This window comes from Equus quagga, chromosome 1 (assembly GCF_021613505.1).
Source record: "Equus quagga isolate Etosha38 chromosome 1, UCLA_HA_Equagga_1.0, whole genome shotgun sequence".
Classification (NCBI taxonomy): Eukaryota; Metazoa; Chordata; class Mammalia; order Perissodactyla; family Equidae; genus Equus; species Equus quagga.
The window spans coordinates 23,764,705-23,792,367 of NC_060267.1; the positions used below are offsets into that span (position 1 = coordinate 23,764,705).

Here is a 27,663-nt window from a genome sequence, read left to right on the forward strand (position 1 = left end):
CGCTTTAAAAACGAGAGTACATTTGTTCCAAAGTTAATCATGTTAGAATGGACTAATTAATTCCAACTCTCCACTTTGGAATGGAAAGTGCCAGCCAAACCTGCACAATTCTGGAGACTGCATTTTTAGGGCTTGCAAATTCTACATTTGTTTTGAATGCCTTGTTTTCCTTAAACAGAAGATTGTCTTCACCTAATTTATAGGAAGAATCAATTCAAGTTACTTGTGTTTAATGTTGCCACTTCTGAAGTGGGCTGCATCCTATATCTGCTGTTTCATAGAAAAATATTTTGACTGTGTCAACTAAGGACGATAGAGGTGATTTTTAAGAAAAATTCTTTTGGCAAGAATGCTGGAAAATAATGACACAGTGTTAATAAAACTTCAAGGGAATAGGATGGTTTCAGGGATATAAAATAGAGGGGAAAAAAACCCCCAAATTGCTGAGGTAACAGAGAAAAGAGTTGCCATGTTTGTGTACTCCTATCAAACAGCCTATTTTGAGAGATCTTTATAACTCAGAATGTATTGTGGTTTGAAAGAAGGAGGGTAGCATTTCACTAGTTATTTACTCTACGACTGCCTCCTTCCAACTAAAACATAATTCTTTGCATAACATGTTCTCTTTTACTTAAATTCCCACATGGAATTCATCAGAAATGGTAAAATAATGGACTTATTCCTCTTCAGATCTTGTGGAAAAATAGCTCTACTTTAAAAATGTAACCAAAGCATAATTTATTTTTCAATTCTTTGATTTTGTGCTTTTTGTCTATCTTGCCTAGAGGACTTTCAGTTTATTAACCAATAAATATATTTCATGGAATTTAAAATGTTTTAATAAATTATTTTAGAGTTTAATAAAACAAATAAGAATGGCTTACACCAAAGATCAACATCAATTAATCAGCTGATATTTATTGTACCTGCCACTTTGCGAGTGATGTGGATGATCTAAAAGGTCCTTGACCTCCAGAAGGCGGGTAGATAAAGCGTGTGACGAAAGTAGAAAGTGATGAAGTGCTAAAACAGAGTGAGACTCAGAAGAGTTCAGAGAAGTGAAAGACTGATAGGTATTTCTCCTAGACATGGGATTGGCTTAGAGCTTTAAGGATAAGTAATATTTAGAAAGCACCAGACGAAGTGATCAGTGGAGGTGAAAGGAAGTGATATGAATTAGGCACTGTTGTTAAGTGAATATGTCACATTAAAGAGAAAATAGTTGTTTTATGCCTAAGTAGAGCAAAGGTTGCTTGTTGAAAAGTAACAGCATATAAGGTTGGAAATGTTTGTTGACTCAAACTTGGTGGATCAAGAAAGCAAGGAAGAGTGTAAGTTTTGGTTCACTATTAAAGACAATAGAGAGCCATTGTCGGTTCTCAAGCAAAAAGGAAAAAAAAATATGTTTAAAATTGTTTAATAATAGTTTTGGTTACAGATTAGAATAATGGAGAAGAGAAAGAATCGAAGATGACCTTGAGTTAGAGTAGGAGACACTATTCAGTTTGGTGAAGAATAATCTTATCTTTGCTAATGTACTACAGTGTCCAAGTTTACATTCCATTTGTAGATATTGCTTACAAAGGAACTATATTGTTGCGTTTTAAAGTTGAATCTTTAATGTCTCCTCTTGTGTTACATGGTTTTGTAAATGAATTTGTCGTTCTTATCAGAAATGTCAACAATTTACTGCATGATTCTTGGCACTATTAAAAGAACTCAGAATTTTACAAAACAGAGACACATGGCAATGTCTAGATAAGGCATATCAAACAAACATATAAGACCATTGGTCTTTGTCTATCAGCAAACCTACTCCTTCAAGACTGAGTTTAAATATCCTCTTCTTTTTCAGTACTTACCAAATATCCTGGAAAGAAATGATTACCTTTCATGAATTTCTTAATTCCATCATAATTTTTTATTGTATAATTTTAATGGTCTTTAGTGTCTTGTAGTGTTTTTTTTTCTGATGTTTATTGTGTTTAACATTATTTAAGATCTACTCTGGCATTATTCATTTAAAGATGGTGTGTGTCATTTAGATTATGCACGCTTTGAGGTTAAATCAAGGGCAAAAGCAAGAGATGTTGAATGGACCTGTATTTATCTGCAACTCTTGGTATATGGTAGAAATTCAACAATATTCATAGAATGAATGAAATAGTAAATATTTCCCCATCTTCCATACGTACTACTGTGTTGATATCATGAAAATTCGTAATAATGATTACTTTTTAAAAGGGGCTAACAGGGAGAGTAATGAATGCTTTTTTGCTTGAAAGGTCACAATTTAAAAGTTAGAAAAATAATATAATATGCACATGAGGAGAAAAACATTCTTCTATGTGTGCACATGTTCGTATACTCTCTGATAACATATGCGTGATGCTCAATGTGATGTTTTTGGTATAAAATATGTTATACTCTTTGTAAAATAAGCAATGAAGTCAAGAAACAGGGAAGTACCCAAGGGCAGTAGCTAGGAAGAGGAGAGCATATTGGTAGAACTGAAAGAGAAGATCAGTAGCATGAAAGAAGGCACAGTTTATGAAACTTAATACAGTTTATGAAGACCCATTACAGATTTTCACAGAATTCAGTGTATTATAAGTCGCATGTAAAGGCTGTAAGTGTTAATGGGAAGAGAAGAGAACATCTCAGATATGATAACAATAAGTCAATAATCAAGACACCGAGTTAAATTCATTGCCTACACAAATGGGATATAGTATTGCTTATAATATAAAAAGAGAAATTATCCCCAAACTATTTATATTTTAATTTAAAATATTTTAAACATCTAATATCTGTATTAGATAGTCTAACAGCCTTTGAACTCATAATATACATGAAAGGCATAATATATTATCTAATGTTCTCAGAACTCAGTATATGTTTCTAAATGAAATCATATGTGACCAGCTGTCTCAGAGGAATGAGAGGAGTTGTCTGGAATCCGTGTCTTCTTTGCTTCACTTTTCCCTGGTACATATATCATGCTGAAAATTGTCAACATCCTCTCTGAGACTATGTGAAGGAAAATGGTATAAGAGAAAGGTAATATTTAGCGAGGGTCTATCACAAGTAATAGGACTGGATTAGGTAGTTCCTGTTCTTTATCTCATGTTCATCTCCATAGCAAACCTGTAATATTGGTGTTATTATTCCCATTTTATAAAAGAAGAAACTGGGAATTGGATAAGTGATGAGACGTGCCTGAAGTAACTCAGCTGGTAAGTGGCAGAGCTGGTGTTCAATGCCAGAGCACAAGCTCGTTCCACTACGTTGCACTGGCCTCACTCATAAAATGGCAATCGGCTGAAAAATGAAGTCAAGTCATTGTTTTTTACTAACTATATTGGAGGGTTGATAGAGAGATACATCTTCCATTTTGATGCAAAGGCAAACCTGAACTGAAGTGCACTTTAAAAAATAAATTTTCTGCTTTCTCAATCACAGTTTCCTGTATTGAGACATCATTGGATTATTTTTTAACATCCAGAACATACTTTGCATTGTGGAGAAGCATATCAGGTTAAAATAGAATAGGTGGTGACTATACAAAATCAAAAGCAAGTAGTATTGGATTATGCGTCATCACAGGAGTTAGCGGCAGATAGCCTTCCATCGTAAAAGATGGAAAGCGTTTATGCCCCAGAAGAGTGGCTGGTACATTGTAAACAATCAATACTTTTTCATAGAATAAATGGATACCTTATGATATCAACATCAATGGATGGTCCAGGGCAGATTGGTAAATTTTAAATTCTCTCTAATTAAAAATATCAAGGTCTATCTTAATGAACATATCAAAGCAATGATGTTTTGATTGCTTCATTTAATACTTCTTGTGGATAAACTTAATCAAGATCAAATGAATCAAGTGCGTTCGTATTTATTTTCTAGTGCTCAGCTTCTTGTGGTAAAGGTTTAAAGTACCGTGAGGTGCTTTGCATTGACCAGTTCCAAGGGAAATTAGAAGAAAAATATTGCAGTCATCTACAGAAACCTCGAACTCACAAAGCTTGTAGATCTGTCAGATGCCCTTCATGGAAAGCCAATAGATGGAAGGAGGTATGTGGTGTATTTTATAATTATACATGTATTTTTTCATTTAAAAAGCAAATCTTAATTGATTTTACATGCTTTCAACATGCTTTCAATAACCTTGAAAGTTTTACTCCACTAAAATGTGCTTTATTCTCTTATACATTTTTTTGCACTATGCTGTGAATTAATACTGTGCACTGTTAATACATTTGCTAAGTCTATCATTAAATAATAAATTAGTTGTTTGATTTCTTTGTGGCTGTAAACTTTATAAGAATTTCTGTTACTGAATACTAGGGGGCTACTGATGATCATATTATTGCAGGTAGTCTAACAGTAAAATATACATGATGACATATTTAGTAACTGCCTTGTTTCCCCACCAAAGTCTTGTATTTGAACTAAGTTTACATCTTGGAGAAGCAACTTGCAAGTTCTAGATGGGATCGTAATTGGAGATTAAGAGTTAGGGAGATGTGAGAATTAGGTAGCCTGGGCTGGTCCAAGGTCGGAGTAGACACACTTGGAAAGACACAGCAAAAATGAAGCTGACCCATAGATGAGATTAAGGCTGAGAACGCAGTTTATAAAACAAGAGTGATCAATATTTGTCTTGGCATACTCAGAGAAGTAAGCTCAAAATCCAAATTGGGGGAGGCATATATTTGAAGGTGGTTGTAAAACAAAGACCAACTTGGGAAATGCTGAAGAGTCAAAGGGCATGAATGGAGTCAGAAATGTTAACTAGAATACTGTCCCAATGCTTGATTTCAAGGGGGCCAGGCTTTCAGCACAGTTGTCTGGCTGCCCTCCGCAGTACCGCAGAGTACTTATCCATTTCCTAAAGGGCCTAGTTATGCAAAGAGAAAAAGAAACTTATCTTCTTTTTTTTTTTTTTAACATTCTTGTTTTGTGTGTTTTTTTTTTTTAAGTTTTATTTTTTTCGGATGTACATCATATTTCAAATTCTGGATACATTGCATCATGCTCACCACCCGAACACTAATTATAGTGCATCCCCTCACGTGTGACCCTAATCACCCCCTTTGCCCTCTCCCCTCCCCCCTTCCCCAATGGTAACCACCAGTCCAATCTCCAATGCTATGTGGTTTTTTTTTTTTGTCGTTTTTATCTTCTACTTATGAGTGAGATCATATGGTATTTGACTTTCTCCCTCTGACTTATTTCACTCAGCATAATACCCTCAAAGTCCATGCATGTTGTCACAAATGGCCGGATTTCATCATTTCTTATGGCTGAGTAGTAGTCCATAGTGTATAAATACCACATCTTCTTTATCCATTCGTCCCTTGATGGGCACCTAGGTTGCTTCCATGTCTTGGCTATTGTGTATAATGCTGCAGTGAACATAGGGGTGCAGGTATCTTTATGCCTTTGTGTTTTCAAGTTCTTTGGATAAATACCCAGCAGTGGAATAGCTGGATCGTATGGTAGATCTATTCTTAATTTTCTGAGGATACTCCAAACTGCTTTCCATAGTGGCTGCACCAGTTTGCACTGCCACCAGCAGTGAACAAGGGTTCCCTTCTCTCCACACCCTCTCCAACATTTGTTGTTTCCTGTCTTGTTAATTGTAGCCCATTCTGACCGGAGTGAGGTGATACCTCATTGTAGCTTTGATTAGAAATCTATCTTCTGCTGATGGAACGTCCCTGTCTTTTTCTAGTGTTGGAGCTATGTCTGTTAGGAAGATAGGGATTCAGACAGAAGCTAGAAGAAGTGGGGTTCCCCTGGGCTCCCAAGTCACCATCATTCACTCTGTGAGGTCAGCGCCTTGGTGCAGGGCACCAGCTTTTGAGTGGCACTATGTCAGCGTGTCATTGTTATTGAATAAAAACCTCCCAAATTGAGTGAGAATCTCAGGTTTCCTTGTAGAAGAAGCAGCCTTTGTCAAGCTTTAAGATGCTAAGAATTGTGGTTAATATTTGACTGAAAACTAGAGGCAAACACATCTCTGTTTTTTATCCTACAAAAAAACATATATTCTGGAGAATTGCTTCTACATTGAATTTCGGTAAATAAAATTACTGCACATGCTTTAGCGGAATCTCTGATTTAAAAGATCTCCTGTTAACCTGTTTTATTTAATGAATGCCACTGCTACCTACTAAGTTGTTCAAGAAAGAAACACTGCATCCATTTGGTCTCCTCTCCCTTGACACCACAATCACTCAATGGTTTCTCTCAATTCTCCTATCAAAGTAACGCTTGAATCTCCTTTGCAACCACCCCAGTCCACTTCATCATCACCTGTTCCCAAGTGTACAATGGCCTCCCTACATATATTTTTGCCATGATTTTCTTGCATATAGTCTGAGCTCTAGAAGAACTCAAATATTATAGTGACTCAATATCTTCTATGACTTACCATTGTCTTTAGGGGGAAGTCTAAACCCTAACCCATGCCTGTTTCTTCAGCATTATCTCACACCAGCAAATCTTAGAAACAATAGATATCTTGTTCACTAAGTACCTACATTAGTATCTAGCTAACTACTTCTTACTTGGAATACTGTGATTTAGTTGCAAAAAGACTCGCTATCTTGTAATTTTTACTTGTTTGTCATATTATGCTTTTGCTTAAAGTGGAGGTTTGCCTTACTTGATCTGGACCAAGATGTGGCAGAACGATGGCAAAGTAGCTTTCCCCGAGAGGGTGAAACTCTATAAAGGTGCTGAACCCAGCGTGTGGCAGATGACTGCCAATTCTGACATCAGGCAGGAGCCACCAGCAGGTGGGAGTGGAAGTGGGAGAGATTTTTTTGCTTCTTGGCCACCGGCATTCCTATTGATCCCCAGGATTCTTTTGCTGCTGTGCAGCTGCTGCAGCTGTGGTTGGTATTCATGAGGGACACTTTCTGATCCTTGACCTCCAGCCCCACAACAGTGAATCAATCATCAGTGCTAACAAATTGGCCTTGGCTCACCACCAAGTCTGAAATTACATAAGACTCGCTAAAGGAATGTATTTCAGGGGTTTCTAAGATACAGATATTAATATTCAAGGACTATAAAAAACACAGATGCTTTTGTACGGAGTCTGCTTTCTTCTCTTTGAATTGGTTTTCCTTGTCATAGACATTAGCTTCATATGCCCACGCAGTCCCCAAATCTCTGCCAGAAACAAATGACCACTTGTGAAGTCGTCAGCTTTTGATTTATTCTAGAAAAAGTACCCACATGAAGTTAACAATTGCAGGCTATCAGTGCACTACACATAATAATATATTCAACAGAAGTGTAATTTGAGAGGTAGTTACGAGATAATCACTGGTTGCTATTTTGTTCTGACTGCATAAATTGTAACATTGCTTTAATATAATGGCTCACTGTAAAATAATTTCATTTTATTACTATTTTACATTATACCTCAAATGGGAAGACTCATTTGGCAAATTGTGACCACAGAGGTGCTCAACTGAGTTTTGAAGTAATGCTCTTCATTTGGTATTTGATATAATTTTTTAAATGAAAGGATTTAGTAATGCATTTTAATGACAGCTGCTAAACAAGACCAGTCATTGCTATTCAGAGCCATTTGTCCTCTGAGTCCAGATGTATACCTTTAGAGGGAAATAAATACTAGAATCATTGGAAAAGGAAAAAGCGTCCCCCTTCCTTGAACCAGGGAGAGTTTTTTTCGTAAGTTTTACCTGTTTGGGAACTCCAGCTTCCCTTGTAAATTCAAGTTTTTAAGACTATCATGGTGCTAGATTCCTCATTGTCTCATGCCCCATCAACTTAGTTCCATCCAAATGCAGTCTTTATGCTCAGGAAAAAAAATTGCACCTCCCCTTGATCATGGACAACTTAGAAAGATACCTAAAGAATCTCTCTCAACCTTATTGAATCCAGAGCCACACGAAATCAGCCATTTGCCTGGCTCCCCTTCTCTGAGACGCATCATTTTCTTTCTAGAATTTTAAGATGAGAGCTGGATCCAAGGGTGATCCAAGTTCCAAAATCTCACAATATTTGTGAGATTTGCTCAATGCCTCCCTTTCCCAAAATCCCTAATTTGAAAAAATAATTTTGAAACCATATGCTAAATGCTAGCATGTTTAAATGATTTTGTGTTTCTGTAATTCCATATTTTCTATAATTCCAAAATACATAAATCTACATTCTCATATTTTCAAAAATTTCTGACATAGGCATATATATCTCTTTCTAACATTAAAAGTAAAATATCATAATTAAGTCCCCACAGGCCTTGAGCAAGACCTGAGAACCTCTTCATCTCTACCCAAGGTTAAGTGACGTTACTACTATGAAGATTGGCTCAGACCCGAGGACAGGGAGGATGTCCTTCTGCTCTGGGGCTGGGTGAACCACGCCTCTCAATCTTTTCTAGCTAGTGCCATCGATTCTGTTTTTGCATTTCTATGCTGCCTGTTAACCCTCTTCCTTTATTATCTTTCTTGATGCTTAAGATGGCCTTTCTCTGAGTAGGCTGATGTGACAAACACTCTTTGGTTTGGGGCATGTGTCAAGAAATTTTCAAGGCAGAAATAATTGTATCTCTGTAAGAAAAATGAAAAAAATGGGACTAGGAAGGAAGTAGCAAGGGACAGTCACCTCCTGACTGTGAGGGACTTCTGTATTCCCCACAACTGTAGGTATTATTACATTCATTATGTGCATGAGGAAACAACAGCTTATTAAGTAGTTTGTGCAGGTCACAGGCCAGGAAGTGGTGGGGGCAAGTGTTTGAACACAAGTCTGTTTGAGCTTTTCCTACTGTAGTTGCTGTCATAATTATTTCATTATACATTAGCTCATCTTTACATTTGTTTTAAAAAAGTCTTTTCCATAAATACAAGATTTATATGGATTTTACCCAGCATGGGAAAATAACTGAGGGTTTAGTTGATCACACATTAAATATGATGTAGTTGTTTAAATCACTAGCAACATAGCAAGCTACATTAATGGATAGATAGGGTTCAAATCTTTGGCACTAATAGATCCTGGTCAGATTTTTGGAGCAGTGTCTATTCTGGGACCCATATTATAAGAAAAGTCTTGACAAATTCCCAGATTCCCAGGGAAGAGTAATCAAATGGTTACAACTATTCTGTATCAGTTTCATTGTGATCTGTTGCAAGTAGGAAAAGCCCTGATTATTAGTGGCTTAAACTCAAAGAAATTTATTTTTACGTTACTGCAACAGGAAGGTTAGTGGTTTTAAATTTGATTTTGCATCCTCCACAATGTCAAGGTGCTGGCTTGGCATTTCTGTGATTTTGTTGGTCAACTCCTAAGGTCATAAAATAGCTGCCACCGTTCCAGACTTCACAACTTTGTACTTTCTCACATGAAAGTAAGTATGTATTTGTTCATATGTTAGTAAGAAGGACAGATTCTGAACAGTCGGTAAATTTAAAGAATAATATTTCAGGTCAATAGAAGAAGAGTATCTGCTAACATTAGAATCACCCAAAGATGGAATGACCAATTTCAGGATACAGTGAATGTGCCTGGACTCAGGCTATGGAAGTATGGGTTGGTTTGATGGTCATTCATTCACTATAACTATAAAAGACATTTCAGAATTGAAGAGAAATTAGGATTAGATATTACTAATGTCTTTCCTAATTCAAAATGTCCTACTACTGCTACATTATTGATTCACTTAAAATAGACCATATTTACAAATAAGCAACTATAATGAAATCAAACCTAAATCCATTAATAAAAAATTATAAATAATGCATCAAAAGAGTTGACTTCACTATTGGCATTTTAAATATCATTTATTAAATAGCAGAGTGAGTCAACCTTGATGAACCTGTTTTTGCAATGCACGTTTTAACGTTTCTTCATCTCTGCTCTGCAATAGCTAAAATGGCTACAGTACCTGTGGATTTGCTAGAATTCACCTTCTCCACTTCCACTGTCAAGTCTTTAAAGTGCCGGTCTGTACAGTGTTATAGGATGTCTATGTGTAAAGGGGATATTTGGCTCATTTTCCCTGTCTGAATTGAATTATGCAGTGTTGGTGTGCTAGTGCCTTCCAATCAATTATTTGTGTTATACTTGTACTTACAGCCTCATATTGCTTTCACATTAGTTACCCGAATTTTAAAAAAAGATAAAATTTAACATGATCATAAATACCTTGTTCTATGCCGCTGTTAAATAAGGGCGAGTATTGGGAGTTAGAAGTGTCCCTTGGAGGCCATTCTAGTAAGTCACTTGGATTAAGAGTGGGTGATCACATCTTCACAACTTCTGTGACGATAAGAGGAAGTGACTGAGGCCAAGGTAATGAGTTCTGCTTTGGAAATGTTGAATTTGAAGTGTCTTTGACATGTCTAGGTAGAAGACGTGCAAATTCTTGTCAATACATGAAAATATAAATGCAGAGCTCACAGGGGTTGGAGGGTGGGGGATTTGGTGAAGGTGGTCAAAGGCACAAACTTCCAGTTATAAGATAAGTAAGTACCGGGGATGTGATGTGCAACATGATGACTATAGCTAACAATGCTGTATGGTATATAGGAAAGATGCTAAGAGAGTAGATCCTAAAAGTTCTCATCACAAGGAAAAAAAGATTTTTTTTTTTTTGTTTTTCTTTTGTATCTATATGAGATGATGGACGTTAAGTAACTTGCGGTTATCATTTCACAATATACATAAGTCAAGTCATTATGCTGTACAGCTTAAACTTACACAGTGCTGTGTGTCAATTATATATCAATAAAACTGAAAAAAAAATGTAGAGCTCAGAATTATGATCCAGGTTGGAGAGAACAGGTTTAGAAATTATTGGTACATAGAAGAAATTGCTCAGAGAGAACTCAGAGGGTATAAGGAGAAGGAAGTTCTAAACAGAACCCCGGGATATGCTAACATTTAAAGCCTGGACAGGGAAAAGAAGTCAGTTAAGGATTCTGAGAAGGAGCAGTGTAAGAAGTGAAAAGGGAACATGTGGAACCAGGGGGATTTCAAACACAGGAGCAAGAATGGCTTAACAAAAAGTGGTCAATGGTGTAAATGTGTCAGTGAGTGTAACGAAGAACAGATTTGAAAAGTTTGGGATGGATTCGGCCATTAGGGTTATTGATGACATCAGGCTAAGAAATAGTTCATTTAAGCAATAAATTCTCTGTTCAAATCTAAAATCGCATATTGTACTCTTATCTCTAAAAATACTGGAAAACAAGAGTTACTTGTTTTCCTCCAAGCAGTAGTCCTTTTTTTTTTTTTTTTTTTTTTTATCCTTTCAGGAACAGGTCCACAAGAGTCGTTTTCAGTATCTCAGTGGATTTTTCTAAACTCGTGCTATGATCAAAGGACCAATAAGCCACTGTGGTTTATTGAATTACAGAAAATTATATTTGTGTGATAGAACTTCTTGCTAAGCTGTGTTTTGTGAATTGTGTTTTTCCAGGAAATTTTTTTTTCAGGTTTCGAGGCAGGAAGTTTTCCAAATATAGTTTATATTTCTGAAATTATTCCTGGAAAATGTTTGTGGGAGCCTTATTTTATAGGCTAAACATTTTCACAGGAAGTTCCGAGACGCTAAACTACTTCCAGACATTTTAATCCACTTCATATTGTGCCCTGCACAAAGCATGCATTAAATGATTATTGTCTCCATACAAAGGAGCTGTAACATTTTTTGTGAAAATATTCAATGAGTTGGCAAAATTCAATTGCTTAAGCATAAAATAAAAGTCAATATAAATTATGCAGTTACACATAATCTTCTTCATAGGTTAAAAAAACATAAAAATTATCTTTCATGTCACTTGTTGCTGCTTATACACACAAGATAGAAAACTAAATTTTAAAGTGCCTTTAGAGTGAAAATGCTGTAACAGTCTGTAGGATGAATTCGAATCTACCAACTGTTGTGGGATTTAATTTTTTTTACATTCATGGTAAAATCATATTCTGCAGATAAATATTTACTGTTGTGAAAAAGGAAATTAGTTACTCTGGGACTCCTGCAAAAATAGAGAACTTAATGAAGAATGTGATTTTTTTACCCTTATAATATCACAGTTGGGAACAGTGACGGATCCCCCAATATCACTCCACATGACCTCAAATCCCTTCTCGAAGAACAAGGAGTAGAAAAAGCCAGACTCACAAATTAAATCGATAGCCCTGGACCTTCTCCACATTATTAATGTTGGCATCACAGCTCTTGGTTGTGGTCAAGCTCTGTTGTTATATGGCCTGGCATTCTAGAGCTGAAGGAGCCCTGAGAGTTTGCCAAGTCCTTCTGCATTCCCCAGAGGCAGCACAGCGAGAGCTCAAAGCCTGGAGTCAGGAAGAACTGAGTTTCAGGGACAAATGGATAAAGAAGATGCACTATATATACACAATGGAATACTACTCAGATATAAAAAAAGATGAAACTTGCCATTTGCAACAACATGGATGGACCTTGAGGGTATTATGCTAAGTGAAATAAGTCAGATGGAAAAAATCAAACACTGTATGATCTCACTCATAAGTAGAAGATAAAAGCAACAACAACAACAGACACATAGATACAGAGATTAGATCGGTGGTTACCAGAGGGGAAGGGGGAACGGAGGGTGAAAGGGGTGATGGAACACATGTGTGTGGTGATGGATGGTAATTAGTCTCTGGGTGGTGGACATGATGTAATCTACACAGAAATGAAAATATAATGATGTACACCTGAAATTTATATAATGTTGTAAACCAATGTTACCGCAATAAAAATAAATTAGATAAATAAAATTTAAATAAAAAGAAAGAACTGAGCTTCAACCTGCTTCACCACTAACTAGAGGCACCATCTCAGGCAAGTGATTTAACATCTCTGAGTCTCCAGCCCTCAGCTCTGGTACTTTCTCTCTAGAGCTATTTTCAGGAATATATGAGAAGTTTTCCATGAAATTTAACAAATAACACAAACATTCTTTGTACAGCTAAGAAAAATGAGACCCGGAGAGGTTAAGACAAGGTTTTCGAAGTTTACGGTTTACACAACCAGCTTCCCAAAACACATGTCTTTTGCAATATAATTATGAATGCACAAATTAGCAAAAATTTGTACCCCCAAACTACCATAGATACTTCAGGTATAAAGATAAATATAGCACAAACTTGGAAATTATTATTTCTTTGAGGGAGATTATGAGTACAGTGTAAAGACTTAAATGATATTTAGAAGCAATGTAGTAGAATAGTTTGTGTGGTAAATTTTATAGATATTAAGTACATTTAAGTCAGAAGAGAGAGTGATCAATTCACATGGAATGGCTAGTATAATATGATTAGCTTGCCACAGTCTCTGTAAGGCTTGAATGAGTATTGCAAAATAAAGAAAATCTATCTGAATATTTGTGTAGATGCTCCAGACCAGACAATGTTAAAAATACTTATTACGTGTATTTTCTATCTGATGCATGATGTAGTATCAGCTTATGTTTAAAAGAAATAAGAAAATAAGTCATGGCTCTATTTAGTATTTTTACGTAATTTGATATTTGGTAGTTAATTGTTCAATCATTTGGGCTTCTTTGTAGTGCTCTGTGACCTGTGGCTCTGGAGTGCAGCAAAGGGATGTGTACTGCAGACTGAGAGGCGTTGGTCGGGTGGCTGAAGAAAAGTGTGATGGGTCCACCCGGCCTTATTTTCAGAGGCAATGTTGGCGTCAGGACTGCGTACAGTACCAGTGGGTGGCAGGAGAGTGGCTGGATGTGAGTACTGACAAGCAAACTTTCAAAGACAATTCTTCAATAAAACAATGTGTTGATCGTTTCATCATTGCATTTCTAGTGTTCAACATCATGTAAGAAAAAAGAGACACATCGGCAAGTGAAGTGCGTTGATGCCCAAAACATTCAAGTGAACGAAAGTTTTTGTGATCCTTCAACCAGACCTCCCTCCATCAAAAAGTGCAGGAACCCTCCCTGCAAATATATTGTGGTAACAGGAGACTCATCACAGGTAAGGCAGAGAAAGGGAGTTGAGAAGTTTTGCTCCTGGAAAAAATGACTGAGTCTAAAATGTGACCCAGTTGAAACTAGATCTGAATTTGAATATGGGGGCAGATAACGGTATGCATGCCAATCTAAGGATTAAAATGACTGACAGTTGGATGGTGCAGATAGAGCAATAGTGACACCTCTGTTAAACTCTTGGGCAGTTCTGAAGCATCAGTTGGTGCCGACTGTGAAACCAACTACTAGGAACAATCTGGCAATCTGGCCCTGCATAGTTGCCTGCTTTTCAAAAACAGCTTTAAGATATAACTGACAAATAATAAACTGCATATATTTCAAGTGTACAGCTTGAGAAGTTTTGATGTATGTAGATACCCATAAAATCATTACCATTTTCAAAAGAGAGAGCATGTCAGTAACCTCCAAAAGTCTCCTTGTGCCTCTTTACAATTCCTTCCATCTCTCCCTCCTCCACCCCACAGGCAACTCAATCTGGTTTTTTGTTTGTTTTGTTTTTTGCTAAGGAAGATTTGCCCTGAGCTAACATCTGTGCCAATCTTCCTGTATTTTGTATGTGAGTCGTCACCACAGCATAGCCACAAAGGAGTGGTATAGCTCCATGCCCAGGAACCGAACCCAGGCTACCAAAATGGAATGCACTGAACTTAACCACTTGGCCAAGGGGCCCAGCCCCCTGTTTTTTACTATTAGTGGTCTGTCACTATATTAATTTGTGTTTTCTAGAGTTTCATATAAATGAAATCATGCAGTATGCACTATTTTCTTTCTGTAGCATAAATTTGTTGAGATTCAGTCAGGTTGTAGAATGTATCAATAGTTTATTCCTCTTTATTATTGAATACTATTTCACTATATGGATATTTTTAAGGCCATTAATCTTTTCTTCTGTGATGTCTGATCTGCCATTGATCCAGTCTATTTTTTATCTCAGACAGTATACTCTTCATCCTCAGAAGTTTGATTTCAGCTTTTTCATATCTTCCATGTCTCTAACTTTTTGAACATATTACAATTATTAATAATTTTTTAATGTCCTTCTCTCCTAATTCTAACATCTATGTATGTGTATGTTTACAATTTAGGGAATTTTAGTGTATTAACAAGTTTGTGCAACCATCACCATGATCTAATTCTAGAACATTTTATCACTCCAAAAGAAACTCTGTACACTCTAGTACTCACTCTTCATTCCCTCCTTCCCCCTAACCCTGGACAACCACTAATATATTTTCTGCCTCTGTGGATTTGCCTGTTCTGGACATTTCATATAAACGGAATCTGTGGTCTGTTGTGGTCTGGCTTCTTTCACTTTGCATGATATTTTTAAGGTTCATTCATTTTGCAGCATATGCAAGTACTTCATTCCTTTCTATGGATGAATAATATTTCACTGTAGGGATATACTACTACATTTTCCTTATTCATTCATCAGTTGATGGCCATTTGGGTTGATTCACTTTTTGACTATTGTGAATAATACTGCTAAGAACATTTGTGTACAAGATTTTGTGTGGACATAATTTTCAATTCTCTTGGGTGTATACCTAGGAGTAGAATTGCTAAGTATTATGATAACTCTATGGTGAATTTTTGAGGAAATTCCAAACTGTTTTCCAGTTACTGCATCATTTTTTTTATTTCTACCACCAATGTATGAGGATTCCAATCTCTCCTTATCCTCATCAATACTTGTCACAGTCTATCATTTTGAATATATCCATCCTAATGAGTATGAGTGGTATCTCATTGTGTGTTTGAATTGCATTTCTCTAATGACTAATAATGTTGAGCATCTTTTTATGAGCTTTTTGGCTATTTGTATATCTTCTTTGGGGAAATGTCTATTCAAATCCTTAGCTCATTTTTTTATTAGGTGATTTGTCTTCTTATTGTTGAGTTGTAAAGTTCTTTATAGATTCAGGATTCCAACTTTTATCAGTTGTATGATTTTTAAATATTTTCTCTCATTCTGTGGTTTGCCTTTTCAGTTTCTTGATAGAGTCTTTTGATACACAAATGTTTTTAGTTTTGATGAAGTAAAATTTACCTGTTTGGGGGGCCTATTTGTACTTTAATATCATATCTAAGAAACTATTGCCTACCCAAGGTCACAGAAATTTACATCTATATTTTATTCTAAGAATTTTTAAATTTTAGCTCTTACCTTTAGGTCCTTGATGTGATGTGAGGTGGGGTCCAACTTAATCCTTTTGCATGTGGCTATCTAGTTGCCCCAGCACAATTTGTGAAAAAGACTATTCTTTTGTCATTAAATTATCTATTATTGAAGTGTTATTTCTGAACTCCCGATTCTGTTGTCTGGTCTATGTGTCTATCCTCATGTCAATACCACATAGTCTTGGTTACGGTAGATTTATAGTAAGTTTTGAAATCAGGAAGTGTGCAGGAACCAACTTTGTTCTTCCTTTTCAAGATTATTTGTCTATTCTGTCTTCCTTACATTTTTATATGAATCTTAGGATCAACTTGTCATAGTCTGTGTAAAGGTCAGCTAGGATTTTGTTAGAGATTACACTGAATTTGATCAATTTGAGGATATTGCCATCTTAATAATAAATTTTCCAATCCATGAACATGAGATGTCTTTACATTTATTTAGGTCTTATTAATTTCTTTCAAGGATGTTTTATAGTTTTCAGTGTACGAATCTTGCATTTCTTTGTTTAAATTTATTCCTAAGTATTTTATTAATTTTTTATGCTTCCATAAATGGAATTGTACTCGTAGTTTTATTTTCTGATTGTCCATTGCTCCTGTATAGAAATAGAACTGAATTTTGTATGTTGAACACATTTATTGAATCTAATTCTTTTCTCGTTGGGTTACTTTGGGTTTTTTATGTGCGGAAGTATATCATTTGCACATAGAGATACTTTTATTTCCATTAAATCTGGATGCCCTTTATTTCTGTTTCTTGCCTAATTTCCTTGGCTAGAACCTCCAGAACAACGTTGAACAGAACTGATGAAAATAGACATCCTGGAATTCTTCCTGCTTTTTAGAGGAAAGCTTTCAGTTTTCACAATTAAATATGTTAGCTATGGATTTTTAGTAGATTTCCTTTATCAGTACTCTTCGATTCCTAGTTTGCTTAGTGTTTATATCATGAAAATGTGTTGGGTTTTGTTAAATGCTTTTTCTGCATCTATTGAGCTGCTCATGTGATTTTTGTCTATGATTCCATTAGTAGGATGTATTCCATTGATAGATTTTCCTATGTTGAAACAATCTCACATTCCTGGGATAAATCACACTTGGTGATAGTGTATAATCCTTTTTATGTGCTTCTGGAATTGTTTTCCTAGTGTTTTGTTGAGAATTTTTGCCTCTACATTTATGAGATATTGGTCTGTAGTTTTCTTTTCTTGTCACGTCTTTGCCTGATTTTTGTATGAGGGAAATATTGGTCTCATAAGATGAATTAGGAAGTGTTCCTTTTTCTTCTGTCTTCTGGAAGAATTTTGGAGGGGTTGGTGTTAATTATTTAAACATTTGGTGGAATTCGCCAGTGGAGGCTCTGGTCCTGGCTTTTTCTTTGTGTGAAAGTTTTTGATTATTAATTTGGTCTCTCCACTTGTTTTAAGTCTACTCAGATTCTCCCTCCTCCCCGGGGTTTGTTGTTGCCACTGTTCGCTGTTATTATTTGTTTGCTTAGTGACATTTCTGAACTAGCTGTAAAGTCTGTGTTCTTTGTCACATGTGGTGACTGAAGTCTCCGCTTGATTAGTTTAGTTGTGAGCCTAATGGTTGGATAGTGATTTCCTGAGATACTTGGAACCAATAATCTCCTGTCTTTGCCAAGGGGCTCTGTGTGCTCTTGTGGGCACCTTTAACACACAGCCAGGGAGTTGACAGCTTTTCTTAACCTTAACGTCCTGCTTGTGCAGAACCTTGACATCAGCCAGAGGTAAGAGTGTAGATGCTTCTTAGGTACTTCCTAAGCAGACACACAGCTCTGGAGGTGTGCATAAGCCTGAGCATGCCCATGACCTTCTGGATACCTATGAATCTACTGGAACTTTCAAAGTCCCTGTGGACATCTCATTTCCCAGCTTTTCCTTTTAAGCTTTTTTGGCTAACCTGTTGTTTGCCCACTGTTATCCACCTCCTCTGGAAGCTGCAAAGTTAAACAATGGCCTTTAATTGTGTTCAACAAATACCCCTGGAGAAAAGTCTTTCAGCCCTGGGAAAAGTCCAAGTCAAGTCAAATAAAGACAGATTTGCAAGTGGGGTCTTCCATAAAACTACCGAACACTTCAAATAATGATAGTTTCCTGGAAATGAGGCTTAGAAGGGTATCCCACCCTGTTTTGTGCCAGTGGCTGCCAGGCTGCTGGTTTTCACCATGTAGGAAGGACTATTGATTTTCCAGGCTGCCATGAAACTGGAGAGGGGGAATGAGAATAGGGCAAATTAGACCACCACAAACCTTTCTCTTCTTACCAAGATTTAGCCTTGTTTCTTGAATAAATGCTTCCTGGATTGCTGCAAGCCTTTGGTTATTTCCAGAGTTATGAAAAAGTTGATTCAGACAAGCTTTGCCAGTTTTCTCACTGCCTTTATGGAAGAGAGAATTTTCAGAAGTCTTTCCTCTGCTATTTTCACCGATGTCACGCACCCCTCTGGGTCTGTTCTAATAGATGGATTTTTGTCCTCATCATAGGTTATATTTTGCTGCTTTTTTGCATGCCAGTTAATTTTTTAATTGCATGTCAGACATTATGAATTTTACTTTTTGGCTAGTGGGTAGATTTTATTCCTACACATATATTTTGAGCTTTGTTCGGGGATGCAGTTATTTTGTCTGGAAGCAGTTGAATCCTTTCTTGTCTTGCTCTTAAAATGCGTTATGTGAGGCCAGTGCATCATTTAGTCTAGGGTTAGCTACTCCCCTCTTCTGTGCAAGACCTTTTTGAGCACTCTACCTATTTCCCCATGTATATAGGGGTTTTCAGTCTGGCTGGAGGGAACAGACACTATATTTGGTCCCATGTGAGTGCCAGATACAGTGATTGCTAAGTCTTGATTGGTTCATTCCTTGGCCTCATTGGTGTCCTCACATGTACGTATGCACTGGTCAGAACTCAGCTGTTCCCTTGGGCTCCACCCTTTCCTTGTTCCAAGACATGGAAACTTCCTCAAGGCAGTGGCCCGTGGCAGTTATGGGGTCACTTTGTTTTTTTCCATCTCCCAGGATCACTATCTTTTATTGCCTAACGTCTAGTGTCTTAAAAGACATTGTTTTATATATTTTGTCCAGGTGTTTTTGTTGTTTCAGGTTATAAGGGAATTCTATTTCTTTTGACAGAAGCAGAAGTCTATTTGCCCATTTTTGGCCTTGACCTTTAATTTATATTAAATCACTTACCTATTCTATTCAAATTACATTGTATGTATTAAGATAAATGTGTACTAACTTATATATATAGTTACTAATAAGCTTAGGCTAATAAATGTCCTTTATTTCAGGTAAGAACACCTAATATGTTCTATTTCTCCAAAGCCGTGCCTATGGGGAGATAAAGTTTCATCCAATTAAGCTATTCTAAGTAATGTAATAAAAAAAAAAGAGCCTAGGCACTAAAAATAGACAATCTAACTGAATCTGGATTCTTTCTATTTACTGTTAAAACTCTGGGAAAGTTGCCTAATGTCTCTGAACCTTTGTTTACTCATCTGTAAATAAGGCAAATAAATATGACTGTTATGGGGATGATATAGCATAGTTTATAGTAAGCATCTGACAAATAGCAGGCCCTGGTTAAGTTTAAGGGGATCTTCTTCTCCCCTTGTACCCGTGTATTTTTCAGTGTGCAGATAACTGTGGATTTAGTTACCGACAAAGGATTACATATTGCGTGGGAATCCAGTCTACTGAGAAATATAAACTCCATCAGCTTTGGCCTATGGACTATCGAGAATGCCCTGTGCTGCCTTCCCCTCAGGTTTACAGATGCAATTTTAGGAGCTGTTTGCATACAGCCACTTGGAAAGTTGGAAAATGGAGCAAGGTCTGTACATAATTATGAATTTGAAACTTTCTGAACGAGGCTTTCTAGGTGGGATGCCTGGTAATCTGCATGTCTAACCAGATTTCAGAGTTGTCTCATACCCCTATTATCAAAAAACCACTTCATCAATTATTTGTGTAAATATCTTATCTCTTTTTCTATGCTTGCTATAACCTGCTTGTAACCAGGGACCATAATTAATACTAACTTCTATTCCTCAGAGAGCCTTGCACAGTGGTTTGCATTTTGAGTAGATGCTTACGAAATATTTATTGGTTCAGTGAAAAAGTAAGTAAATCTAATATATGAGTAATAAAATTTCTGTATCCCATTTCCAATTTAATCGATAGAAAGCAAGCCATATTGCTTTGCAAACGTAGCATACAACAATGAGAAAAAACTCAGTAGTCTTAATAACTATCATTAATTAATATTTATCAAGTATTTACAATTTTCTGTTGATATAACTATACGAAATGAATGAAAAGAAGCTGGTAACTGAGAAATAATAGATTCAGGCTCATGCGTAAGGATTACTTGCACCTGTGACTGTGCAGCCTCCAGGATATTTTTGCATCTGCAGTAGTTCTAGCCACTATTGATCATCAGTTTGTCCCTAAAGGACCTAGTCTGAGAGGAGGAGATATGGGTTCACTGGTTTTGTTATCCATTATATACTTTGCCTTCAAATTTGACTGTGTTCACAGTGCTCAGTGACTTGTGGAGCTGGGATAACGAAGAGAAGAGTGGAATGTATGACGGAAAATGGTTGGTCCAGTGACCTATGTTTAAAGCACTTAAAGCCAGATGCTCAGAGGAAATGTTATGTTCAGGACTGTAAGTAACAGACTTCAAAAATCTGCCTGGGACCTAAGTGTTCCTAAGAGGTTTTAATTAAAATGTGAAAATAAATATTTGTAGTAGCCGTACGCTCCACAGAATGAAGCATTTACTTGTTCAGAGTATAATAATATTTGTATGATTGGGTTAAATTCGTGCTGTGTTTGTAATTTGTTCTTTGCTGATAAGTTGTATTCACTTGTCCTTGAAGGTAAAACATTTACCAGCTGCAAAGAAATCCAAGTGAAAAACAACATTACCAGGGATGGTGACTATTACCTTAACATTAAGGGAAGAGTAATCAAGGTATGATGAGAACAGTTCCTATTTGATTTTGACATTGACTGTTGACTTTGGAAAAAGCTTTTCTAGATGTCTGTATTTTCCCTTTAGATCTATTGTGCAGGCATGTACTTGGAGAACCCCAAGGAATATATATCACTGGTCAAAGGTGAAGAAGACAACTTTTCTGAAGTGTATGGTTTTAGGTACGAGCTGCGTTTTGGCTTATCTGTGCATTTTTATGGTCCTACAAGAGACTTAGAAGTTCCAACATTCAGAGGGATACTTGAATAGCTCGCAAGTGGGACAAGTAATTTAGGAGCAGGCAGACACATTAGGACCTAAGCCAGATGTTGTCCATGCTTGTTCAGTAATAAAGACTTGAGTATTAACATGTGCTCACAGAGAGACTGACTAAGAGGGATACTGTGGGTGAGCAGTGGGACAACAGAGAAGGGGAGAATGTAAGACCTGTGTGTATTTCCATATAAGTCAAACTAATTCCAGTAACAAAAGCTAGGAGAAGTAGAGCTGAATTATATTTCCACAAACTAGTCTTGAATTTCCCAGTGAGAATTTTGTAGGTTAACCTTGAATGATTTTTACTTCTTTCTCATTTAACTTGTTGACACTGTAATATTGAACAGTGTGTATTTTATCTTCCCACTTCCAAAGTTTTCCATTTATCTACATTATGAGCTAACAACTGTATTTAATACTAAATATATTCTAATGTTGTTACAGACTACAAAATCCATATGAATGTCCTTTTAATGGAAGTAGGAGGCAAGACTGTCAGTGTAAAAACGACTACCTGGCTGCTGGACACACCGTTTTCAGCAAAATAAGAATTGATCTCACTTCCATGCAAATTAAAAGTAAGTGCTGAATCTCTGTTTGTAAAATGAAAAGTCTCTGTTTGCCAATGAAAGTCTAACAATATGCTGGTATATGTGATGGCCGGGGTGTAGAGAAGGGCCTAGCATTGGGCAATGATTACTTCAATTTTTTTTTTTAAGTTATTAGCTACATCCTTCCTCTGCAACGACATGGACCACGGGGACCCTTAATAAAAATGTAGTATAATGACAGTGATAAGATACTGCCTTTCCAATATATAGCCCTCTACCTTAAAATGCCCAACTACATTAAAGATAAGGAAGGTAGCATCTTCCACGTAGTTGTATAAGCTTTTTGTAGGGCTTAAAGTAATAATTAACATTAGTTTCAGATTCCAATTTGTCAAGTGATTTCCTCATAAATTGTCTCATTTGATCTTTATAACAACTCTATACTAGTTAAGGCAGAATTGCACCATATTGTTGCAAGGGATGAAATTAAGATGCACTTACAGAGGTTAGGTGACTTGTCCCAATTCACACAGTTAATGACCGGCCTTGCAGGAAGATGAAATCCCACCCACAGACCCCAGATTATGGACCTGCTGCCTTTCTAGGAAATAATTAATAGTACAGTCAAGTCAAAACATATTTATGGACCCTAATATGAGCATAATGCTGCCTGCCATCTTGGAAGTTACACATCTACACGAAAAGGCAAAGAAATTCATTTCAGAAGCAAAAACTCTACATTGCAATTGGATCACGAGTGCCTAGCACAGTGCAGAAACCATAAAAAGAAATTAAAAAATGTTTATTGAGACAGTGAATGCATGAATATGTAATCTCCAAATCACAGTCACGTGATGATGAACTATATTGTTAGTAATAATGGCTCCCGTTTACTGAACACCCACCACTACTGCAGTGAGAAACATACATTACTATCATAAACTCTGGAGTTGGGCTGTCTGGGTGTAATTTCTTTGTCTCCATTTCCCAATTATATAACCTTGGGCATTATCTCTTTAAGCCTAAATTCTCTCATCTGTAAAATGAGAAACTGCCTCTCGGGTTTTTTCTTTTCTCTTTTCTTTTTTTCCTTCAAAAGCCCTTTTTCTTTCTTTTTTTTTTTTTTGATGAAGGTTAAGAGATAATACTTGTAACATATGTAGTAAATGCCTTGCATATAGTAAATGCTCTATAACTACTGTTATTATTCAATAATAATGTATGTTATGTCAGGTAATTAGCATTGCTAAGTACATATGAATACTGGGTAACTTATTTGCTGTTTATTAAGCTGTTATTTTTCATTAATTTATCAAACAAACCTGCCATTTGGCCAGGCATTGGGCTGGGCCCTGAGGGCAAGGTGAAATGTACACATTTTCAGCTTCCTGGTCTCTCTTTTCTTTCCTCAAACTTGTGTGGTGAAAAAACCCCAGTCTTGATAAATTAAACCTTTCTCCTGCTCTGCGCTTGCACCACGGAACGGAGCACAGCAAAGAGCACGGCCCTTCTGACTATGTTCACTTTACATGCGTGACTCCTGAGTTTACACACGCTGGACCCTTCGTGCTGCGGAACAATCCAACCGCACTGCCCTAGTCCATTCCTGCCCCCTCCCCTAAATGTCTCACAGCTCCTCTAGCTTCAGATTTCTAAACCCGCACTCTATTCACTCATTGCTGACGATCTTCCTATTTCACTGAGAAAATACAGACAAGCAGAAGGGAAGTCCCCCAAAAGACCACGAACACATCCAGGAACCCACCTAAATCTTTTCCTCTGTGCTTTGCCTTCTCTCCTCTTTCCTGTGGATGAACTAGTCCCGCCCCTCTCTGAGGCAAACCTTTCTAATTTGTGCTCTAGGCTCATCGCTTTGTAGCTACTCAAGATTATTTCAGCAAGTTTTCCTTTCTCTCTTACGTCACTCATTCTTCCTCCATTTCTCTAAAACCAGTGACACCGCTATCTACTGAACTGTGTCCCCCCAATTCCTATGATGAAGCCCTAATGCCCCATGAGATGGTAATTGTTCTTGGGGAGATAACGAGGTTTGGAGGAGGTCGCGAGGGTGGGTCCCTCGTGGTGGGATTTGGTGCCATTATAAAAACAGGAAAAGACACCACAGCTCTTTCTCTGCCATGTGAGGACACAGCAAGAAGACAAACCATCTGCAAGCCAGGAAGAGCGTCCTCGCCAGAACCCAACCGTACTGGCACCGTGATGTCAGACTTCCAGCCTCCAGAACTATGAGAAATAAATTTCTATTGCTTAAGCCACCCAGTCTGTGATAGTTTGTTACGGCCACTGGAGCTAAGACACATACCACGCCTCGCTTTCTCACTCCTTCATTTACTACCACTTTGCTCTAAATCCAAACCATTTTTGCACCGGGATTATTATGCCCACTGACTGGTAGTCCTGTTTCAGTACAGCACCATTCTCCCCTTTCTGACCTAGATTCTCTTCTCAGCAGAGAAGCCAGAGGCACCCCATAAAAGATAAGCCATGTTGTGTCTAATACATTATCTCCTTTCATCTTTTTAGCAACCGTAAACTCTGCTCAGAACTCTGCTCAAAACTCTGCAAACGTGTCCCATCTAACTCAGAGGAACATGGAGAATCCTTTCACTGGTCAACAAAACTCAGCATGACCTCCCCTCCTCCATTAGCTCTCTGCCGCCTCCCTCTGCACTCCCCCCTTGCACACTCTGCATCAGACACACTCGCCTCTTTGCTGTTTCTTGAACACATCAAGCATGTCCCCGCCTTGAGGCCTTTGCATTTTCTGTTGTGTCTGCCTGGAACAGTTGTCCCACAGTTGTCTGTAGGGTTTATCCCTTCATGTCTTTTTGGATCTCTGATTAAATTTACCTTCTCAGTCAGTCCGTTGTGGACCACTCTCCACTCCAAAACTCCCTTTCTCCCCATCCTTTTTCTAGTTTGTTTTTTTTCTATAGCAATTATCACTCCTAACATATGATAATAAAATTTACTTTATTATTTTTCTCTCTCTGATAGTATTTAGGTTCCTTCAGCCTTTGTTTCATCCAGTTATGTTCTTATAGTACTTATATTAATGTGTAATACATCATAGGTTCTAAATAAATATCTACTGAAAAAAATGTCTTTGACTTTCCTCAAGAAGCTATCTTGAAAAAAAATTTGAATTAACCCAAGTGGGGAAAAGTAGTTTCAAGAAGCGTCTTGGTTCTATCAGAGAATGAAAGCTAGTCCAGTTATGTTTAAGCATACATTGAATGAAGGGTGAGGGAGGGTAACTTGTTGGAGAAGTTCCTAGGAAGCAGATCATGAAGACCAACGTACACTAAACTACACAATGGAATTCTACCTTGTAACTTATGGGAACCTCCGGAGTAAAATTATAAGCAGGGGATGGAACAGGCTTGGTTGGTGGGAGAACAGATTGTAGCCATGAAGATAATTAGGAAGCCGATGTAATAATTCAGATAAAAGTGATGAGGGCCTAAATTAAGGACATGGTTCCGAATGGAGAGCCATGTGAGAAATATTAGAGGTAGATTCTATGAGACTTTCAGACAGAAAGAATATGGAGATTAGTGACATGGAATATTTAGAAAGATTTCCAAAATTACTAGGTGGATGGTGATATAGCAGTGAGATGAGAAATATAGCGGCGAAGAAGTTTGGAGAAAAAGGTAATGCCTTTAACTTTGGACATGTTAAGTTAGAGCTACCTGTGGGTCATCCAGGTAACAATGGAGGAGATAGTAGCAAAGAGTGAATTGAAAGTTGTGACTGCTCTGCCCCAGCCTAACCCATAAGTACCATGCCTAAGCAGTGGTGTCAGGTAAATGTTTAACAACTAACTCTCCAAGAAAATAAAGTCTGATTTGCCAGTATTTGCCACTTTCCATGGTGTATATATTCCTACCATGGCCAATTTTAAGCTACCAACGTGACCTCACTGTACGTGGAGTTGGGAAGAGACACACACAATTGGGTCTCATGATTTGGTATAAGCTGACTCTAGCACACCACTGAAGGCCTCCTAGTTTTGGAAACTACCCTTGGAGATAATGATATTTCCAGCAATGCTACCTTTGGGGATAGCCTCTAGGGGACTGGCGTCATCATGGGGACATGCAGTGATCTGGCAGTCCTCTTGCAAAGTGAAGTGATTTGAAACAACATTAGTGGAGGTGAGAGCCATTAGCTGGGTGACCACAGGTTGGGATAGTATTTAAGTGATTCAAGCATGAATAAGCAATTGGACCAGCTGACTTTTAGAGTTCCTTCCAACATGTTTTTGATCCAGTGACTCCATTTTTGATATCTTCTATAGACTCCTTAGCATTATTGCCAATCAGGAAATTTTGCTAACAACATTGGCAAAAGCTAAGACTGAAAAGAATAAAATAATAATGTAATGCAATAATACAAGGAATCAAAGGAAATAGCACACTTTTTAGTTGAGTGTTTCTGAATCACCTAAATGAATTGGTATAAATATACCATCTATAAGCACTTGTGTGTTGCTTTGTCATAATTTATTTCCTTTAAATAATAGTTTTTCTTCTATAATTTTGCTCCTGAAACTTTATCTGTTTTAGGTATCAATATGATATAAAATATAATAAAGCATTTATTTAGTTTTTAAAACTTTTGGATTGGTTATGATATACCTGTCATTTTGAGGGTAATTTTTGAGATGAGGACTTTTATATTAAAAATTATTTATTGAAAGACTGATCTATGTTATATACTATATTTGTGCAGCATTTTTGCATAAAGTTTTGAATGAGTTATACAAACATATTTAAGAATGTAATATGAAGACTGTACATTTTGCAATAAAGATTGAAAAATATACAATGTCTCAATGCTAAAGAGTTTTATTTATTATTTTCTAGCTACAGACCTTCTTTTTGCACAGACAATATTTGGCAAAGCAGTTCCATTTGCCACAGCTGGAGATTGCTACAGTGCTGCCAGATGCCCGCAGGTATTTCATATTTGTTTATTTTTCTTCACTATGAAAAAAAATTGATGCTGTTTCTCTTCATTCATTGTCTTGGCCAGAATATTGCAGGAATTGTAAGTCATAGAAAATACAACTTCTTATATGAACTTTATTTCAAAGGTTATAGATAAACTTTGGAGGAAAAGCATCTTTGCTAATTTTTGGTTTGTTTGAAAGGTGTAATACCAAGAATTTAAGGTTGTTCAGATCCCATTTCTCCTTCCGTGATGCTTTGTCATTCTTAATCTTTCCACTCAGTCCATGGAAATGAATGGACATACATTACAAGGTAAAGGAATGGATCACAAGCGTGAGACTTCCATACACTGCTGCTAACATCAGTTATATTAGCTGTCTGGGTCTGTCACATTCCCAGAATAACTTTCCATTATCTGTGAAATAGTACATTCCCATGTCTTTATTCTTGTTTTTATCTTTTTTTTCCAGAGTTCTCTTTGCACATCCTTTTACCATCTCATTTTTAACAAGAGACTTTATAAAGTCTGTATGAATGACATTTTTTATAAGATAGATGTAAACTGATGAATATAGCATTGTTAGGTAGATTCACAGCTAACTGAGTAATCACACAAGAGATAGTAATTATAATATCGATATAATTTTGG

General features: G+C 36.9%; 1 protein-coding gene across 1 annotated transcript in view; it reads left to right on the plus strand.

Moving 5' to 3' along the window:
* ADAMTS20 (ADAM metallopeptidase with thrombospondin type 1 motif 20) overlaps positions 1-27,663 on the plus strand; it is a 161,791-nt gene that overhangs the window by 117,277 nt on the left and 16,851 nt on the right. Inside the window, exons 29-37 of the mRNA XM_046680294.1 lie at positions 3,910-4,077; positions 13,590-13,763; positions 13,843-14,013; positions 19,862-20,062; positions 20,770-20,899; positions 21,114-21,208; positions 21,296-21,390; positions 21,929-22,062; positions 26,928-27,019. Of these exons, the coding sequence (XP_046536250.1) occupies positions 3,910-4,077; positions 13,590-13,763; positions 13,843-14,013; positions 19,862-20,062; positions 20,770-20,899; positions 21,114-21,208; positions 21,296-21,390; positions 21,929-22,062; positions 26,928-27,019 (1,260 nt within the window). The remainder of the gene's footprint in view (positions 1-3,909; positions 4,078-13,589; positions 13,764-13,842; positions 14,014-19,861; positions 20,063-20,769; positions 20,900-21,113; positions 21,209-21,295; positions 21,391-21,928; positions 22,063-26,927; positions 27,020-27,663) is intronic.